The 21,474-nt window shown below is 40.6% G+C and overlaps 1 protein-coding gene across 3 annotated transcripts in view; it reads left to right on the top strand.

The window, feature by feature from the left end:
* CYFIP2 (cytoplasmic FMR1 interacting protein 2) overlaps positions 1 to 21,474 on the top strand; it is a 145,092-nt gene that overhangs the window by 58,072 nt on the left and 65,546 nt on the right. For all 3 annotated transcript variants that reach the window (XM_043982124.1, XM_043982125.1, XM_043982123.1), the window contains 8 exons: positions 1,344 to 1,497; positions 3,189 to 3,345; positions 5,216 to 5,312; positions 8,786 to 8,862; positions 10,173 to 10,281; positions 14,252 to 14,371; positions 18,770 to 18,969; positions 21,386 to 21,473. In XM_043982124.1, coding sequence (XP_043838059.1) covers positions 1,344 to 1,497; positions 3,189 to 3,345; positions 5,216 to 5,312; positions 8,786 to 8,862; positions 10,173 to 10,281; positions 14,252 to 14,371; positions 18,770 to 18,969; positions 21,386 to 21,473 — 1,002 coding nt within the window. The remainder of the gene's footprint in view (positions 1 to 1,343; positions 1,498 to 3,188; positions 3,346 to 5,215; positions 5,313 to 8,785; positions 8,863 to 10,172; positions 10,282 to 14,251; positions 14,372 to 18,769; positions 18,970 to 21,385; position 21,474) is intronic.

Genomic DNA, 21,474 nt, shown 5'->3' on the forward strand with positions numbered 1-21,474 from the left:
AGGCAACCTCACTGTTGGTATGAGTTCCAGTAAATCCAAGCTGCTGGGCATCTTGGACTTAGGGAGTGCTGGGTCCTTCCCATGGGTGGCTTCAGGAAGATATGGCGTATTAGTTCCTGTATGCATCAATAAAATAGCCTTTAGCAAGTAAATATTCCTTGTCTACATATTCCTTGGCTCAGGTTCCATAACCTCACAGTAAAAAAGAAAGAAAGAGTATATTGGCTTCATTTGAAAGCATGCGATCAGTAGGTAGTTACAGTCAGCTCCCTACAATAGGGCAAGGATTGTGTGATTGTTGTTCAGTTGTGTCTGACTCTGTATGGCCTTATGGACCATATCACACCAGTAGTATCCGTGGGGTTTTCTTGGCAAAGATACTGGAGTAATTGGCCATCTTCTTCTCCAGTGGATTAAGGCAAACAGAGGTTAAGTGACTTGCCCAGAGTCAAACTGCTACTGTGTATCTGAGGCTATATTTGAATTCTGGTCTTCCAGATTCTAGGCCCAGCACTCTATCCACTGAGCCACCTAGTTGGCTCCAGGTCAAGAATTACTATCTCCAGATATATTGTTGGAGAAAAGACATGAATACAAATACTGTGCTGTGTGCATCTGGCAAAACCCATTTTTATTAACATTATTCTAAATTCAAGCATTTCTAGCTTAGAGAGAAATGTCCAAACTCACATTGCCCTCCCACACCCTTGGACATCTCTCTATACCTCAAGACAATTTGAAGTGACATTCATAGGAATCCTGAATGAGGAAAAGGCCGTGATATGTTAAAATACAGTTTAGGGTTAATACTCTGCTGTATCCAATAGAATAGTCACTCAGTAAATAGTCAGTTCATTCTTTGACCACTCTCTTAAATGTTCTAGAGTGACCAAAGGGAACCTCCCTGTGATCAGTACCCTAATTCCTTCAGAATGAAAAGACAACTATTTTAAATTGGAAAAAAGTGTGGTTTTTTTTTGTTCTCAATTTGTTCATCACCTTTACTCTAAAGCCTCAGTGGTTTTGTTCCATACTTTCTTAAAGGGAAAATTCTACAAGGGGTTCTAGGCTGGAGAAATAGTATTTCTCCATATTTTCAGTTGAACTAAAAAGGATTTTTTTGACATGCTTCCACACTCCATATAGATGACTATTTGTCTCAAAGAATTAAAATTGAGTAGAAAATGCTTGATGGTAAAAGTATCCTGAATGAGGTCAGATCTTTTGCTGATGATTCAGATGCCATCTTATGTTGCAGAGCCACTGGCTATTACTAGTGTAATTTTCCCTTAGGATAAAAGTACCTATCCCCTAGCTTTCTGATATCTTTTTGTCCTTTCAAGCTATACATGGTGAGGACCATGCTGGAGTCCCTCATTGCAGACAAAAGTGGCTCCAAGAAGACCTTGAGGAGTAGCCTGGATGGACCAATTGTTCTTGCCATTGAGGAGTTCCATAAACAGTCCTTCTTCTTTACTCATCTGCTCAACATCAGTGGTAAGCCTTGATTCCAAATTCTAAATCAGAAAAGGTTGGGGAGAGGGTGAGAGAAGCTCTTTTGTTCCCATAATTGCTCAATTCCCTATGGAACACATTTATGGTGTGATTTGGGAGGTTAGGGAGACTGGGGTCTAGCTGGCTTTTTTTCTTCCTGATTTAGCAAAATTTCTTTCAGCAGATGTTTGTGGCTGGTTTGGCTCATAACCTTGAGGGAGGGATGGACATAAGCTTCCATTTCCTCAGGGAATAAGCCTAACATAACTTTCTTCTTATCACCACATCTGTCAAGTTAGCTACTTAAGATCCATTAATTAGTAAAACTTAGCTTACAGTGGGGAAGGATCCTAGGGCAGTTCTACCAGTTTTGTCATCTTCCTTTTCTTCCCTGTAGGCTGGGTTTTGTTTAGTTTGGACAGAAGGAAATGAAGGAAGAGTGGGATCCCAGAAACATGGATAACATGATGCCATGAGTAGCTTTAAAGAAATTCTGAATGGTCCAAGCAATGAGGACTGCTCCAAGGCTCAGTCATGGCTTCATTGCCCTCTGAAGTTAACACAAAATTTTATTTTCCAAATATGTTAGTGTTGACTGTGATTCTACAGATACACTGATCATTCAATCAGTCTGGTAGTATTTACTCAAACATACATACATACATGTATGCATACATACATTCCTACTATATATCCAACACTAGCCTAGGCACTATGGGGAATACAAAAGAATTATAATATATGTCCTCCCATATGAAGTTTACTAGAAACACTAGATTAATACGCATCAAAGAATTAGAGAGTAGGACAAATCGATCAGCTAATCAAACATATTAAGTACCTGTTATTTTCCAGGCACCATGCTAGGTATGAGGAAAACAAATACAAAGAATGAAACAATCCCTACCTACAAGGAGCTTGTATTCTAACAAATAGAATTAAATAACAAGATGTGTTTACAGATTATAAGTGTTGTAGGTAAAAGAGAAAGGAAATCAGTTTAGGCTGGACTATTCAGGGCAGGCTTCATGGAAGAGGTGGGACTCGAACTGGGTCTGGAAACAAGAATAGATTTATTTTTTTTGAGGCAATCGGGGTTAAGTGACTTGCCCAGGTTTGCACAGCTAGGAAGCGTCTAAAGCCAGATTTTAGCCCAGGTCCTCCTTGCTCCAGGCCCAGTGCTCTAATCACTGTGCCACTTAGCTGCCCCAAGAATAGAATTTTTATTAGAGAGCAGAGAAGAAACTTTTCAGTTGAGAGAGACATCAAGGAATCAGCATGGATTGGAGGCATCAAAGAGGCCCATCTGATGTAAGCAGAGAGATCATTTTAGGGATTAACAAGTAGAGTTGGATAAGATTTTTCTACCATGTAATATTTATTCTCCAATATTTCCATCAGTGTTTTTGTTCTTTACATCTTCAGCAAACTGATGGCTACCATGATATGCAAAGGTATCAACCCAACAACACAATTGATAATGTTGATGAAACGACACTTTCATAGCAGTTTATAATTTGCATGACTTCATTTGAGCCTGGCAATAGACCTGTGAGATCAGTGCATGATCTCCCTTTAGGCCATCTGCACCAATTCCCAAAGGAACATACCAGCTTCTGGTCCTCTGTGCTGCAGGCACATTGACGTCCTCCTATGTGATGACTAATTCTAGCTTCTCTTACTTGTGCCTGTAGAAGCCCTGCAGCAGTGTTGTGACCTCTCCCAGCTTTGGTTCCGAGAATTCTTCCTGGAATTAACAATGGGCCGTCGGATCCAGTTCCCTATCGAGATGTCCATGCCCTGGATTTTAACAGACCATATCCTGGAAACCAAAGAACCTTCCATGATGGAGTAAGAAGAGGCAGGACTGGGGCTAATGGGGAGGCTTTCAAGGGAAATGACTACTGAGGAATCTGGTCCTCCCAGGGCCAAGTGTTTGCCATAATCCCACTGAAGAAGAAGCAGTGTGCCTCCCCAAAAGAAATTCAGGCCAGGCATTAGTCTATTTGTAATTAATTAATTTGTAATTAATTAGGCATTAATAAATAGATTGTAAATAGATTGAAAACATCTACCTGTTTATATTCATTGTTGTCGTTGTTGCTTTTCAGTCTTTTCAGTTGTGTCCAACTCTTCATGACCCATTTACGATTTTCTTGGCAAGAATAGTGGAGTGGGGGAAGCTAGGTGGTGCTGTAGGTAGTGCACCAGCCCTGGAGTCAGGAGGACCTGAGTTCAAATACGGCCTCAGATGACACTTACTAGATCTGTGACCCTGGGCAAGTCACTTAACCCCAGTTGCCTCATACATACACACACAAAAAAGGATAATAGAGTGGTTTACCATTTTCTTCTCCAGCTCATTTTTTTTTTCAGATGAGGAAACTTAGACAGTCAGGGTTAAGTGACCTCCCCAGGGTCACACAGTTAGTAGGTGTCTGAAGCCAGATAGGAACTCAAGTCTTAATGACTCCAGGCCCAGTGCTCTATGCACCATGTCACCTAGCTGCCCAATTTACACTCTTACCCACACCCCTAATGTTTGGGTCTGATGGCAGTGACCATCAACAGTCTTGAGAAGAAATGATCTCTAGGGAACATTTGTTCTGTATGTTTGTCAACATTCCTATCTGCCGCCTGATTTTTTTTTCAGAATAATTTAATTAGAGCCTTGGGTTTATTGTCCTAACTGATCCAACCTTTTGTTTTCTGTATCCATAAATCTAAAGTACTTATCTGCCTCTGTGGATTCTTGAGATAAAAAAAGCAATAATTCACCCAAGACCTCTGGCACTATTGTGTGTGTGTGTGTGTGTGTGTGTGTGTGTAATTTCATTTGTATAAGGAACTTATTGTGTAGAAACTCTCTTCTCTGCTGCAGATTGAAACTCACCTGCAATTTTTAGTCTTAAATGTCTGGGGCACTAAGAGGTTTAGTTACTTGGCCATGTTCAAGTAGCTAGTATGTGTATTGGAGGTGGAACTCAAACTGACGTCTTCCTCCCTACATGGTTAGCTCTCTATCCATTTTACCACACTGCCTCCTAGGGGGTGCTATAAAACAATAAAAGAGTAAGCACCATTCTTTCATAATTCTAAACAGCTACCTTGAGTTCAAATCTAGCCTCAGACACTTACTAGCTGCATGACCCTGAGCAAGTCACTTAACCCTGTTTGTCTTGGTTTCCTCATTCGTAAAATGAGATGGGGAAGGAAATGGCAAATCACTCCAGTATTTCTGCCAAGAAAACCCCAGATTTGGTCATGAAGCCAGACACAACTGAAATGACTGAAGAACACCTTGGGTCCAGCTGCTAGGTGGCACAGTGGATAGAGTGCTGGGCTTAAAGTCAGGAAGACTCATCTCCCTGAATTCAAATCCAGACTCAGATACTTAGTAGCTGTGTGACCCTGAGCAAGTCACTTAACCTTGTTTGCCTCAGTTTCCTGATCTGTAAAATGAGCTGGAGAAGGAAATGGCAAATCACTCCAGTATATTTGCCAAGAAAGCCCCAAATGGAGTCATGAAGAGTCACACATGGCTGAAACAACTGAACAACAACAAACCTTGGGTCCAAGTACAATATAGCACATCAGGGTTTAATTAATTCCTAAATTCTGCTCATTCTTTGTGTTTCCCATGGGAGTCTAAAAATCTTGAATTGTGTTAGAGATCATTTTCAGAGCTAATAACAAACAGCCTTTGTTTTGTTTCCCTAAGGTATGTGTTATATCCTTTGGATCTCTACAATGACAGCGCATATTATGCCTTGACAAAGTTCAAAAAGCAGTTCCTGTATGATGAGATTGAAGCTGAGGTAAGGGCCAAGCATCCCCTCAAATTTCTGCCTCTGCCCTGCTCCATAACTGCCAAAGGAGATCTAGTCTAGAATATAGAGGGAGCCACCTTTAAAGATATGCCAGCATGAACCATTGTAGAAAATACAGAGAGGAGATCAGAAGGAAGTGCAGAAGAAGACAGAGATAAGCAAGGCAGTGTTTGAACTTCGAAGCTAAATTTAATATCTACTTTTTTTTAAATTCCAAGCTTTACATGATAGAGAGTCACAGTATCCTACACAATCCTCTTTTTTGCTTCTTTGTATGAGGAAATGCTCATATATGCTCATGTCTGTCAAGTTTTTAATAATAAAAAAGAAAGAAATTTAAATTAATAAAGCATCTCCTTTAATACCTATAACAGGATGGCAGTTGGTCAGGCAGGATTAGTTTAACAATGGGACATTTATATCTAGGTATTCTCGGATGAGGAAGGCAGTATGATGGAGTAGAGAGGGAGCCACTTGTTGTTGGGTTCAGGCTCTACCTCTGATGCATAGTGACTGTGAGACAGGGATAAACCACTTACCTTTTCAATGGCCCAGGCAACTATCTAAATCTCAGTTACATAGAAGTGGCTGATCAGCAATCCATGGAAGAAGTTTCCATAGTGGGAGTTCAGTACATGGGTGAAATCACCTGTCCAAACAATAATAACAAAAACAGCTCTCGTTGCCTTGACCCTGAACAAACCAACCAACCTTTGGTCAGTCATTTGAGGTACTTTCTATGAATCAGTTTTACTACATATAAATCAGGAATGATCATCCCTATCCTGGCCTAGCTCACCTGAAGAGCTGTCATGAGGATTGAATGATCAAGAGGAGGCACAATCAAGGTGTCATGATTGGGGAGGCACTGGGGGCTACTCCTGCAGTGTGTTGTGAAGCAAAAACCTGGATATTTCAGGGGCGAAATGAACAAGAATGCCAACCTCTTCCCAAACTCAGTGCCCTGGTGTGGAATGCACACAACCATTAGGAATGCCAAGCCAAGTTGGGTGCCACAGATACTGGGTATGACAAGGCTTTGAGGAACATGGCATCAAAGTAAAACTGAATTTACTGAATCTTGGTCATCATAAGCTTCCTGAGGGCAAGGACTGTCTTATTTCATCTCTAGTGCCTAGCATGGGTCTTTGTCCATAGCAGATGATTCATTAAGTGCTTGGATACCATTTCTGATTTTTAGGTACTTTATTCTTCAGAAAACTACCACAAAAGGAAGCAAAATCAAACCAACAGAACAAAAAAACATTTAAGTGAAATGGGGAGGCAGATGCCTCTACTGTTCAGCTTATTCTGTTTTATATGTAATTGTAGAAATACAAAAGCTCTGTCAGAAATTTAAGAAGTTTGGACAAAGAACTGAGTCTTCAGGATCTGAGAATTTGGTGAGAAAAGAATTCAGGATAGAACAGTTAAATATAACCCATTTCTTTTATAATTATTTTCACCCCCTATCCTTTCCTTATCCACATATCTTTTATGTCCTCAGCCCTGGGCCATTTATAGCTCCTGCCTTTGTTGGATGGCTGACCTTCTGTGTCTGATGTGAACCTTTGCTCATGCTGGAACATGACAAGTTCACCACTGATAGACTAAGAGTCAGTGTAACAAAGGTTTTCTAATGTGTGTTAGAAGATAGAGTGTTTTAGCTTTATGTTCTGTACTGGATACCAGATTCCAGGAAAGATATTGACATGCTTAAGTATGCCCAGAGTGAGGCATTAAGGCTGGGGAAGAGACTATAGACCATACCATAGGTTGTCATTGTTCATCCTTCATTCTCAAAGAGGACCAATGACATCATGAGCATGATGTCTTGACTTGAGCATGAATTGAATTTGAGTGAGGCAGAGCTGTGCAAAGTCAGCCTCACTTTCTTCTTCAGAGTCATGAAGTCCAATGGCAAGAAAAAGGTCAAGACAACTGATGATGGCCCAGGATGCAGTGGGTGATCTTGGCCTTTTAAAATTAAGGTCTTCCCCAGGTCTCAGTTTGTTTGAGGACACAACAATTCACTGAATAAGGGCTAGGTAAGAATTGAAACAAAAGACAGCTCAATTTACCATCCCATAGATATCTATCTGGCCAGGGAAGACCCTCACCATTTCTGGCCAGAATAGAAAACAATTACTTTTACACTCATCCTAAGCCATCAATATATAAACTATGTGCCATAGAGGCTTACTATACCATATGAGGATTAGTTGAAGTCACTGAGAATATTTAAACTGGAGAAAAGAAGATGTAGGTAGGACATGATCATTTTCTTCAAGTCTTTGAAGAATAGTCATGGGAGAAAAAGGTTTAGATACATTTTACTTTGTCCCAGAGAGCAAAGGAAAGTTGCAAGAGATCAATTTTGTCTACGTATAAGGAAAAACTTCCTAATGATCAGCTATGTCCTGATATGAAATGGAATGCCTCATGAGATAGCAAGATCCCCATCCCCAGAGGTTTTCAAGTGGAAGATGGAGGACCACTTGTCAGGAAATGTCATAGAGAGAATATTTTCTTTCAGGTACAACTTAGACAAGATAACATCTAAAGTTCTTTCCAATTTGGAGATCCTATGATTTTTTGAAGGAATGTGGAAAATTGATTAAAACATACAGGAAGGAAAAAAAAAGTTCAGAAGCCAGAGGGATAGAAAAAATCACCCCAACATTTCTGTGCTGGGGATTGGAAGCATGTCCCAAGCAAGATTGGAAATGGAAACATACTGGTGTGGCAACAAATGGAAGAGATTAGGGTTGAGGGAGAGTCACATGCCATTCATTACAGGATATGAAGATGAATTTGTGAAAGAGATGTTGCCCCCTGCCCTGGATCCTTTTGTTTCTCTCACCAAACACAAGCTTCTTAAGAACAAAGAATTTTTCATTTTTGTCCTTGTATCCTGAGTCCATGGCACGCAACAGTCCCTTAATATATGTTTTGTTGATTGATAACAGATCACCTTTTGTGCTCTTGCTTCTGTTAAGAGTTCAATGGTTTGGTGACTAAGCAACTTTGTCATTCTCTAAGGATGAACTGGAGGTGCATAGAGAAGAAGGGCCTGGGCTTTCACATATAAAACAATAATAGTGCTAATTCATCATGCTTCCACAGCACTTTAATATTTACAAAATGCTTTCCTCATGATAACACTAATAAGGCAAATAGTGCAAATATTAGTTACCATTCCCATTTTACAGATGAGGAAACTGAGGCTCAAAAACATTCAAGTGACTTGTCCAGGATCCCACAATCAGTATGTATCAGAGGTGAAATATGAATCCAAGTCTCCTCACTCAGAGCCCAGAACTGTTTCCTTCCGCCACCCTAGCTCTAACTATAGGCCAAATTAGCATTGAAGAGCACACATGTTGTTTCTCTTCCATTTAATAAATACAAGAAATAGTGATAAAGAGATGCCAATAACACTTTCTGCTTTTTTTCATCAGGTCAATCTATGTTTCGATCAATTTGTGTATAAATTAGCAGATCAGATCTTTGCCTACTACAAAGCAATGGCTGGCAGGTATGAAAATCCCCTGGATGGAGTGGTACATGATGTTACCTCTAAAAACTTCACTGAGACAAGTCATCTCCCCTGGCTAAACTATAAATTCCTTGATGGAAAGGACCATATCATTTTTATTTTTGCTTCTCCAGCTCTTTGCACAGTGTCTGGCATGTAGTAATTAATACTTATTGATTGATCAAACTATCAACATTTTATTCATCCCCTACGTAAATTCAAAATAACCCTCTTCTTACCCATGTTGATCATGTATAAATGGGAGAGTTCATCCTTAATCAGACTTTTAAGTTTAGTGGGTTTGGGGGAATCTCTGAGGTGAAGAATACCTAGATAAGCCAGAGATAAAAATTGATATTCCCCATTGCCAAGGATTCAGTCTCCTGCTTCTCTAAGAAAAAGGAAAAAAAAGAGAAGTGCTATCTATGATCCCACCATTAGAACCTAAATCAGGATGCAGAAGGTCATTCTAATTAGTTCCAAAGCTATTATGAGAACATCTGAGTCAGACTCCAATCTGTCACTGCCTATCAGAATCAGTATGATTATTGGAAAGGGCCCCAAGCATAGTTATGGCCCACTTTAAGAAAACTTAATATGAGAAAATCTGAATTTGCAAAGCAGATAAATTGGGAAATGACTGTGCCATAAAATGAGTTTTCTTATTTTAAGAAGATTCCTTGCAACATTACTTCAGTTCATGACATTTTTGCTTATGGCACAGTATTCTTTACTGTGAAGAGTCCTGGACATTTGAATTGGCAACATCACAGAAGAATTAGGACACTCAAACATGCATAGTTGCCACTTTTCGTAGAGTTCTTTCTTTTAGGTCTGATGCATGTTGAGGCTACTACATAAAATAGGCAAGTTTATTTTTTAAGTATTATACTACACATATTGGGTAAATTTATATTAAAGAAAATTAGCTGCAATAGTATAACATCCAAAATTTCATGCCACACTTGCATACCTCCTTGGAGAACCACTGCTTTAGATGGTAAACTGCTTTGACAGGTTTGAAATATGTGTACATTTACCCAGATTTGATTTGCTTGCAAAATTCCTGTTCAGGAATGTAGTACACATATTATATTAAGTTGTTTATGATGAAAAGAGAAGAACTGACATGTCTAAGAAGCAGACCCCTTGACTTCCCCAGCTTTCTGCCATCTAGGGTAGACATGAACACTGAAAAGCATTCAGGAGAACTCTTTGATAACATAGATCTTCTGTTTTGAACGGATGTAAACTGACAAGTCTGAGGATGGTTATGTTCATTGGTCTTGTTTATTTTTTTCTCCATCCAGTGTACTATTGGATAAACGTTTTAGAGCAGAATGCAAGAATTATGGAGTCATTATTCCATACCCACCATCTAACCGCTATGAAACGCTACTGAAACAGAGACACGTTCAGGTAAGGTGGGAAAGAAACCATTAACCAATGAACCCCTAAAACTCCTTTAGAGATAGGTTGATGGTCCAAAGCAACCATGTGGTCTGTCAAGGGAGGGCAAAGAAGCCAAATCAGCCCCCACATCTTCCAGCCTTAGAGAATTGAAGGATGTAAAACATCCATAATATTTCATATACCTATGAATATCATCCTGAGTGATTATTCTTCTTCCCCTGAGTCCACCTTGGATAGCTATGGCTGCTACAGATCTCCCCTCTTACCAGGGGCAGCTGGTTGCCTAGTGGTTAGAGCACTTGTCAGGGAATCAGTAAGACCTGAGTTCAAATCCAGCCTCAGACACTTACTAACTGTGTGACCTTGGGCAAGTCATTTTAACTTCTGTTTGCCTCAGTTTCCTCAACTGTGAAATGTTCCTTATCTGTAAAATAAGATGGAGAAGGAAATGGCAAACCACTCCATATCTTTGCCAAGAAAACTCCAGATGTAGTCGTGAAGAATTGTGCATGACTAAAATGATCGAACAACAAAACAACAACAACCTCCCAGGGTTATTGTGAGGATCAAATGCAATAGTATTTCTGAAAGCACTTGATATTTGTAAAAGGGCTAGCACATAGTAGGCTTTATATAAATGTTTTGGTTTTCTTCTCCTATCGCCACCTATCCCTAAGCTGCTCTCCACTGTGGGCATTTCTATATGCATCCTCTACCCACAATGCACTCTGTCCTTACCTTTATCTCTTAGAATCTTTCATTTCCCTCAAGGCTCCACTAAAATGCCACCTTTTCTTCACAAAGCCTTTCCTGATCTCCCAGCTGCTAGTGCCCTCCCCCCAAAATCAACTGCTCTCTATCTCATATCTATTTCATAAATATCCATAAAGATAACCAACTGCTCCCCTGGCTAAACTATAAGATACTTGATAGAAAGAACTATATCATTTTTGGCTTTATATCACTAGCTCTTTACAGTGTCTGGCCCATAGTAATTAATTCATACTCGTTGATTGATTAAATTATCAACATTTTATTCATCACCTACATAAATTTTAAGCACCTCTCTTCTTATCCATGTCTACCATTTGTAAATGAGAGATTTCATCCTTAATTAAAGTTCAGAGGGATGGGGGGAGTCTCTGAAGTGAAGGACACCCAGATAATCTGAAGGCAAAAATTGATATTCCCCATTCTCACATTTGATTCTTAATGTCCAGGAAATAGTTCTGAGAGCTAAGCATGAAAAGTTCCCCAGCGAAACATTTGAATATGACTAGGGCAGTCAGAATCCAGAGAGACTATGGAATCTTCATATCCTACTTTGGCGGACCCCACTGTGTGACAAGCTGTCAGCTAAACAATCCTGGAGCTTTTGGCTCTCTGTGCTAATTATACACTCTGTGCAGAGCCCTGCCTTGCCCAGTGATTTTTTCAGGGAGAGGGAAGAAGTAATGTCACCACAAAGGCTGAGTACCAAAGGTCCCAAAGATCAAAAGGAAGTGGTGGATGTCATGGGGCTCAAATGAGATAATGAATGCAAAGCACTTTTCAAACCTTCAAGTGCTATATAAAGGCCCATTGTGATGGTGACACCTCCAGTGTGGTGATGGCTTCATTCCCTGACCGTTCTACTGGCACTCCTATTCAGCTCAAGCAAGGTTTATAGAGCAATACAGGGATATGTTGGGAAATGTTTAACAACCAGACTCTTTGCAGGCAGGGAAGGGAATGTATGCGCGTGCACACACACACACACACACACACTTTTAAGTTTAATTTGCATTAACAATCAACAAAACAATAAATGAAGCCCAGACTTGTAGCATTTGCTGATTTCTGAAGTTTAAATGCTCATGCTGAAAATTGAAAGATGGGAGACAAGCCAGTTAGAGCTGGCTCCAGCACACCCTTACTGTAACTGACCACCACCATGACATAGTAATAGAAAGAGCCCTTGATTTGAAGTCAGAACACCTCGGTTTGAATACTGGTTCTACTTGGTGTATAAGTTTGGAGAAGTCATTTTGCCTTTTTTCCCAGTCTAAGTTTCCTCATGTGTAAAGTGAGGAACTTGGACTTGATCTCTAAGATTTCTTTCAGCTCCACATCTTTGATCCCATGAATACTGACCCCTTAGGACATGAAAAGAAGTATTTGTAATCATTAACATTTTGTCATTTTGGCAGACTGCAGGGTCCAAAAGACCCTGATAAAAAGCTTTGGCATTCTTTTCATCTTTGTGTACTCCCTGTGCTTAAACACAGTACTTTGCATACACACCAGTTAATCAATCAACAAACACTTATTAAGTGCCTGCTGTGTACTATACACTGCTAGATGTTGAGTATAAACAGGACTGCCCTCAAGGAGCTTACAGTCTAGTGGAGGAGAGAACCTAAACAGCTCTGAGTTTATCAAGAATAATGGGGCAGCTAGGTAGTGCAGTGGAGAAAGTACTGGTCCTGGATTCAGGAGGACCTGAATTCGAATTAGGCCTCAGACATTTGACACTTACTAGCTTTATGACCCTGGGCAAGTCACTTAACTCTCATTGCCCTACCCCCCCCCAAAGAATATATACAAAAATAAATGGATGTGTACATACTAATGGTGGGGAGGGGTGCAGTAGCAGCTCAGAGAATAAGAATAAGCCTTAGGTAGGAAGAAATGTTTGAGCTGGACTCTGAAGGAAATTGGGGTTTTTTAGAAGCAGAGGAGGTAAAAGTGCATTCCAGGATGTAGGGACAGCCAGTGCTAAGACATGGAGGCGGGAGATGGAGTTTCAGGTCTGAGGAACAACAAAAAAGCCAGTCTGGTTGTACCAAAGATTATGTGAAGGAGAATAATGTATAATAAGGCCAGAAAGAGAGGTTGGAGCTATCTGTGAATTTATTAATATAGAGAATTTCTGGTATGGGAAATGTCTCAACTTAGGTAGATCGCAACCCCTCAGTATATGTCTTAAAGAGTCTCTTAAAGTACAGGGAGGGTAAGTGACTTGCCCAGGGTGACAGCAAGTATCAGAGGTGAGAACTGAACCCAGGTCTCCCTGACTCCAAGCTTGACACCTGGGAAGTGCTTAATAAATGCTTGTTGAACTTGTTGAATTGAATGTGGTTGCATTTTCCCAAAAGCTGATATATCGAATTTGGTTCTGGAAACAGCCACAGTGATCTACAAGATGGCCCTAAGAGAAAGCAGTTACAACTTACTCGCTAAAGGTCCACTGCTATCAGTAGAACATTTTTTCCCCTGTGGGGAGAGAAGGGTAGAAATTTTAAGTAACGGTAATAAAGATGATGATGGTTATGACGTACAGTGAATGCTATTGATGCATACAAGAGTTTTCCAGTAAAGTGTTTATTATTATGTAGGGCACATGCAATAATATCTATGTCTATGCACTGGGGAAATTTCCTCCTCCACTATATTTTGCATTCCTGAAATAAACCCTTTATGCCACTGGCATTAAAATGTACCTCTGTGATATGATAGCAGTAGCTGTGTAGAATAGGTCATGCTTCAGGTACCTGCTACTTTGCAGTGACTCTGAGATGACTTATTGGGATGCAGGGGTGCAGGACGGCTAGGTAGCTCTGGATTCAGGAGGACCTGAGTTAAAATCCAACCTCAGACACTTGACACCTACTAGCTGTGTGACCCTGGGCAAGTCACATAACCCTCATTGCCCTGCAGGGAAAAAAAGAATATAGCAAGTAAAGGAGAAACAGAGATGCCAAATTTAGGATATGAGTTGAAAAAAGACACCTGAGTATAGTATGCCCAGAATCCCTGCCCCAAGTATTGGAGAACCACTGCTTTAGATGGTAAACTGCTCTGACAGGTTTGAAATATGCGTACATTTACCCAGATTTGATTTGCTTGCAAAATTCCTGTTCAGGAATGTAGGCTGCTGTTAGTATTTTCTCCATTTCATGTATGAATATTAAATAACTTCTTTCCTTCTCCACAGCTGCTTGGTAGGTCAATTGACCTAAACAGACTTATCACCCAGCGCATCTCTGCCGCAATGTACAAATCCTTAGACCAAGCCATCAGCCGCTTTGAGAGTGAGGACCTGACCTCTATAGTGGTAAGAGAATGGGGACTGGGAACTCTGAGGGTCCAGAACCACAACTGGCCCTTGTGTTTTGGGGCATGGAGCTAGAAGACCAAGGAAGGAAGTGGCTAGTGGCTTTCCTATGAAGAGAAATGCATACATTATTTTTTTCCATCCTCAAAAGAGCAAAATTGTGAGGAAGCATGGTATAGTAGAGTATTGGCCTTGAAGTCAGGAAGAGAAGACCAAAGTTCAAATTCTGCCTCCGACAATGACTAGCTGTGTGATATTGGACAAGTCATATAATCTCCCCATTCCTCAGTTTCCTCATCTTATGAAAGAGGGGGTTAGACTCAGTGGCCTCTAAAATCCCTTTCAGTTCTAAATCCATGATCCTATAATCTCTAATTGGAAACAAAAGCAGAGGTCGTCATTCTGCCAACTCTTTGACATTCTCCAGGAGTCTCCTAGAGTTCTGCTCCTGACTCACAGGCACAGTTATTTATTCCCCAAGATGCTAAGAATAAAATGCATGAACAGGTATCACTGGGATGTTGGAGGATGAAAGACAAACATGACCTCCCTATCTTGGACCCCTCTCTTCTCAAAGTTTCCCTGAGGGTGACATAGATGAAAGAGCACTAGGGTGGAACATAGGAAGTCTGATATTTCCTCTCTGTTCTGACACAAATATTGAGGGGAATTGTACAGGTCTTCTCTCCTCTAAGTGTTAGTCTCCAAAATGAGAGGATTGCTTTAAATGAATCTCTTAAGTTCATCTCCAGCTACATAATTCTATTTTGAGGCATCTGGTGGCTCAGTGCATAGAGCACTGGGCCTGAAGTCAGGCAGACCTGAGTTTAAATCCAGCTCTCAACACTTCCTAACTGTGTGACTCTGGGCAAGTCACTTAATATCTGTTTGCCTGACAAAAGTTGACCCAAATGGTAATCCACTGGAGAAAGAAATGGCAAACCACTCCACTGTTTTTTGCCAAAAAACCCCCATGGATAGAGTCTAGGGAGTCATGAGGAGTCAGACACAACTGAACAACTGAACAACAAAACAACAACAAATTATATTTTATGTTCTAAAGTTTCTTTCAGTTCTTGCATTCTATATTCTAAGGTCCCTTCCAACTCTGATGAAGAATCATGGATCTGGAGCTGAGAGAGACCTTAGAGGCCCTTTGGTCCCACCTACTTATTTTATATATGAGAAAACTGAGGTCCAGGGAGGCTAAGTAACTGATTCACCCAGGCAGTAAATGGCAGCAATGGGTTTTGAACTCAAGTCATCCAAAGTGAGTAAAATTTCCATTCTACTTTGATACCTCAACATTCTATGTCTGAGGTCATTTCCAACTCTGAAATTCGATGTGTCTTTGAATGTCCCAGAATTTAAAACATACTTAGGTGGCAAACATAAAGTGGGAGCTGTGGGAAGCATTTTGTTTCAATAGGACTTGAGAGGAAAATAGAAGCTTTTCTCTTTGTGGTGAATTTTTGACAGCTTTTCACCATGAAAGCAGTTGATTGGCACATTCTGGTGGACTCAGACCACATCAGAAAAGTGTAATGTTAACTTGTGTTCCATAGGAGTTCATTTTGACCAACTCTGAAAGCAGAATGGTCTCTCCTCTTTCCTCACAATGCAAAATGTGCTCTTTGCTGGTAAATTTCAAAGGTGTTAGTTCTGATCACACAAAGAAAGATGGCCCCAAGAGAGAGCATCTTTTTCTAAAAACCCAGTACAGTAATCCCAAGTTAGTGCTCTGTCTGCTGGGTCAGGGTGGCCTTAGCTCATGTTGATTAGGAGAGAGAAGCTTTTGGTGCTGCATGGCCACAATCCAACAAAGGTAATTGCTTCATTGCTTTCTGCTTTAGAAACCTGATACTTAATGAGTGCTGGGAATAATAGAATGTGAGAGTCAGTACTGACGCTTCTCCTCTGAGGCTTTAAAGAGCCCCTGGTTTGTGCATCTCACGTACTTTTCATGTTTTATTTTGTATTATAGTTATATAGGTATATTTCATATCTTCCTACTAGATTATAAACTTCACGAGAGGAGAAACAGTCTTTCTCAGGATAGGGAACAGTGCTCTGAACACAGGAGGCTCTTAATGAGTTTGTGAGTCAGTTTTGCCTTCCAGAATCCTGTAGCTAAAAGAAACATCTGAAGTCATGTAGTCCAATGGTACCTGGTCAACAATTTCCTCTATAACATTCAATGAGTACTCATCCAGACTTCCCTTCAAGAACTCTTAGGAGAGGGAGCTCATTACTTCCCAAGGAAGCACTTTTTACTTTGGGATAGCTCTAATTTTTAGGAAGTTTTCTCTTACATTGAACCTACATCTTCCTCTCTTCAACTTCCATCCATTGTTCCTAGTTTAACTTCTGGCATCATATATAAAGAGAGGCAGCTAAGTGGCACAGTGGATAGAGGCCGGACCTGGAGTTTGGAAGACCTGAGTTCAAATGTGACCCTAGACATTTACTATCTGTGTGATTCTGAGCAAGTTGCTTGACCTCTGTTTGTCTCAGTTTCCTCATCTGTCAAGTGAGGCTAAAAATAGCACCTACTTCCCAGGGTTGTTCTGAGGATCAAAGAAGATCTTCATTGGTGGAGGGAGTTTCTACAGTGAGATTTCTCTCCACTGTTGAAATATCAAATCTAGACCAATTCCTTGTACTACCTACCTCATGGGGCAGCTAGGTGGTATGGTGGTTAGAGTGCTGGGATTGAAGTCAAGAAGACTCTTCTTCTTGAACTCAAATCTGATTTCAGACATTTACTAGGTATGTGACCCTGGAAAAGTCACTTAACCCTATTTGCCTCAGTTTCCTCATCTGTAAAATGAGCTGGAGAAGGAAATGACAAGCCACTCCATTATCTCTGCCAAGAAAACCCCAAATGGGGTCATAAAGAGTCAGATGTGACTGAAACAACTGAACTATACGACCTACCTCACAGAGTTATTCATAGAACTAAAAGAGATAGTGCATGTCAAGAAAGAGAACAAGCATTTATTTGATTGGCCAGAAATTGTGTTAAGTGCATTACAAATATTATTTCATTTTATCTTCACAACAACCCTGGGAGGTAGGTACTATTATTATCCCTATCTTACAGTTGAGAAAATGGAGGGAAACAGAAGTTAAGTGATTTGCCCAGGGTCTCACAGGTAGTAAGGGTCTGAATTCGAACTCATGTCTTTCTGACTCCAGGCCCAGCGCTCTATCCACTGAATCACCTAACTACATCATAAAGTTATTCATAGAATTAATGGAGATAATATATGTCAAGGACTATTAACTAATCAATCAACAAACATTTATTAAGCACCTACTCTATGCTAGACACTGTGATAAGCTATGTTTGGGGTTTTTTTTGGTTTTGTTTTTGGTTTTTTTGCAGGCAGTGGGGGTTAAGTGACTTGCCTAGGGTCACACAGCTAGTAAGTGTCAAGTGTCTGAGGCCGGATTTGAACTCAGGTACTCCTGAATTCAGGGCCGGTGCTTTAATCACTGTGCCATCTAGCTGCCCCATGTGATAAGCTATGAAGGTACAAAGAGAGGCAAAAATAATCGCTACATTCAAGGAATTTACTTTCTAATGGAGGGATATATATTTTATATATATGTGTGTGTGTGTATATATATATAATATAATATAATTAGATATATACAAGATATAGAATGGAAGGGCAGTAACCTTAGAGAAGAAGGTTCTCATAGTGGGGAGAACTAGGAAAAACTTCTTGTAGAAGGGAAAGTTTGAGATGAGTTTTGAAGAAATACAGAAATTCTAAGAGGCAGAAGTGGGAGAGAAAATGGGAGAGACAGAGTTGGGGACAGACAGAGGGAGAGAGACTGAGACAGAGAGAGGGGGAGAGAAAGGGAGATGCAAAAGGGGGAGAGAGAGGGAGAGAGAGGGAGAGAGAGAGAGAGAGAGAGAGAGAGAGAGAGAGAGAGAGAGAGAGAGAGAGAGAGAGAGAGAGAGAGAGATGAGATGCTGTGTGTAAAGACCAGCAAGGAGGCTCATATAGCTAGATTGCAGATTACACGGAAAGGGCTAAAGTGTAAGGAAACTGGAAGGGTCCAGCTTGTGAAGAGCTTGACATGCCAAACAAAGGACTTTATATTTGATCCAGGGGGTAGAAGGGAGCCACAGGAGGCTCCCTTATTGAGGAAAGGGATTACATGATGAGACCTACACCACTGGTAGGTAGTTCTGTTTATGTTTTTAAGTTCCTAGTCTATCAGCTTCCCTTATGTCTAATCAAGTTCCTTATTCCCTTACATTGCCTTGTCATTTTATACTTTTCAAAGAATTTTCAAATACCATTATTTCATTGCCCCATCATCAAAATCCTGGAGGTCAGTCAAGGCTCAGACAACCAACTTTGTCTTCTTTCTCTGGGTCAGGAGCTAGAATGGCTTTTGGAGATCAACCGCCTAACACACCGACTGCTATGTAAGCACATGACCCTGGACAGCTTTGATGCCATGTTCCGGGAAGCCAATCACAATGTTTCTGCCCCTTATGGCCGCATCACCCTCCATGTGTTCTGGGAGCTGAACTTTGACTTCCTCCCTAACTACTGCTACAATGGATCCACTAACCGGTAAGAGGGTTTCTGCAGAGTATGGAGAGAAGTGGTGGGGTTTTGCTTCTAGAGTGGGTGTGCCCAATCTGACTGATGCATATAGAGTGCATGAAAGGAGATAATATGGGCTAAAACAAAGCCTTGAATATCAAACAGAATGCATATGAACGAATGAATGAAAAAAGCATTTATTGAGTGCTTACTAAGTGCCAAGGACAGTATGAGGGGTACAGATAGAATAACAAACAGAGGTCTTGCTCTCCAGAAGCTCACATTCTAATTGGGAAGATAACACATAGGGGAGCTATCCAAATACATGGCTATAATATACATAACCTATTATGCCCATGCACAACTGCCATCAGTCGATGAAGATTCCTACCATGTATATGGCACTGTGCCTGCCTGGTATCGTAGGGCATGTGAGAAGCAGTATTATTATTACCTGTATATTATAGGTATGGTAAAACTAAGGCTTTGAGTGGTTAGTGGACTTGACCAAGTCATGCCACACAAGTGAGTGGTGTAGTTAAATTCTAGCTAAGTGTTCTGCACACATTGGGGTACAAGACATGACCCTTTGCCCTCTAAGAGCTTACATTCTAGTTGGGAGGACAAATCATGGACACAAATAACCATGATACTCAGTGAACTTGTATACAAAAATGTATATATTCATAGAAATCTCCAAATATCATGCATAAGATGCACACAGGCACACCTTTTTATAAATATACACACCGACACAACAGAACACATGTGTCAGAGTGGGTTTTTAATTCCTTTGAGATTCTATCCTCCCTGGATCCTGGAACAACAAATTTAGGTAGCCAGTAGATGGAGGGACAACCTGGTATATTAGAATGGGCACTGGAATCAGAGCCAGACAACTTGAATTGGAATCTATTTTCTCTGCCACTTAATAGTTATTTGATGATACATATCATCTCCCCTCTCTGGCTCTTCATTTCCTTATATAAAATGATGGAAGAGAGGCAGTATTATGCAATAGCTAGAAAGCCAGTCTTGAAGCCTGGAAGACCTGGGTTCAGGTCCTGTCTCCAACATATACTGACTGTGTTACTGTGGGCAAAGGTCTTGGTTCTCTAGGCCAGAAGTGTCAAACATGCAGCTGGATTACAGCCTGAAACACTCTCTAGTGGGGCCTGAATCAGATGAAAATGCAATTGTGAAATATTTAACAAAATAAGCAAAAATACAGTAAAACACAGATAATGTTAATATGGGGTAGCTAGGTGACCCAATGGATAGAATGACAGGGCTGGAGTCAGAAAGACCTGAGTTCCAATCTGGCCTCAGACACTTACTAGCTGTGTGACCCTGGGCAAGTCTTTTAACCCTGTTTGCCTCAGTTTCCTCATCTGTAAAATGAACTGGAGAAGGAAATGCCAACCACCCTAGTATCTTTGCCAAGAAAACCCCAAATGGGGTCACAAAGAGTCAGACACATGACTAAACAATAAATAAAATGTGAATATGTGGTTTTCAATGTCATTGTGAGGGCAGGGATCCTTATGCAAAGTTAATGTCCCCATTTCTGTTTGAATTTGATACTGCTGCTCTAGGCATCTAAGACTTTAAGTTGAGGAGAAAGTACCAACCTGCCCTGGTAGGGGCCCTCCCTTACCGAAGAGCTCTCTATACATAGGAAATCATAAGTCCTGTCTCTCATCTAATTACTTACCTCTATATACATAGTCACATATGTGTACATTTTACAAATGAATGACGATATATGTATATATATACATATACAGGTGCAGTATAAGGAAATGGTGATAAAGGGCTGGAGACCCAGGCCCCTGTCTCTCCCACTGAATTACTGACTATGTGTAGGTGAAGCAGTCACTTATTTCAGGCTGCAGTTTTCCCATCTGTGAAGGGAGATAATAATACCTTAATGAGAAAATGTCTAAAGAGCAGGAGAACCTTAAAAAGTAGGTGCTTGATGATTATGACTGTTACTATTTTAGGGTGGTATTTTTTTTTGCTGATTTTAACAGAGTAAGTACTCTGCCTTTTGGACGCAGACATGAGGCTTCTTGGACCCCAACCTCCTCTCAAATTACTTGACCTTGATAAATGTACAGCTCTCTGAGAGCAGATAGCCCCCTCTACAAACCCATCTCAGTTTTTTTTATGGCCATATAACCCCATCAGTCTTCAAAAAGTGGAAAAGTGGACAAGGGAACCTATAACATCCATACCAGATGGCTAGCAAATGATTATTGTTTGAATATGATGGAATGTGATAGAATATTATCATCACAGCCTTTGAGGATATTCCTGGACTGATAAAAGTTGAAGCCTATTCTCTCCATTCAATTCAGAAAAGGCTTTGTTACAGTGTATACCGCTGTGTTGGGCATTCAGAACATATCTAACTCTCGGTCCCTTTCTTCTCCCCTGTCAGCTTCGTCCGAACAGCCATTCCCTTCACCCAGGAACCCCAGAGGGACAAACCTGCCAACGTTCAGCCATACTACCTCTATGGGTCCAAGG

This window comes from Dromiciops gliroides, chromosome 2 (assembly GCF_019393635.1).
Source record: "Dromiciops gliroides isolate mDroGli1 chromosome 2, mDroGli1.pri, whole genome shotgun sequence".
Taxonomy (NCBI): domain Eukaryota; kingdom Metazoa; phylum Chordata; class Mammalia; order Microbiotheria; family Microbiotheriidae; genus Dromiciops; species Dromiciops gliroides.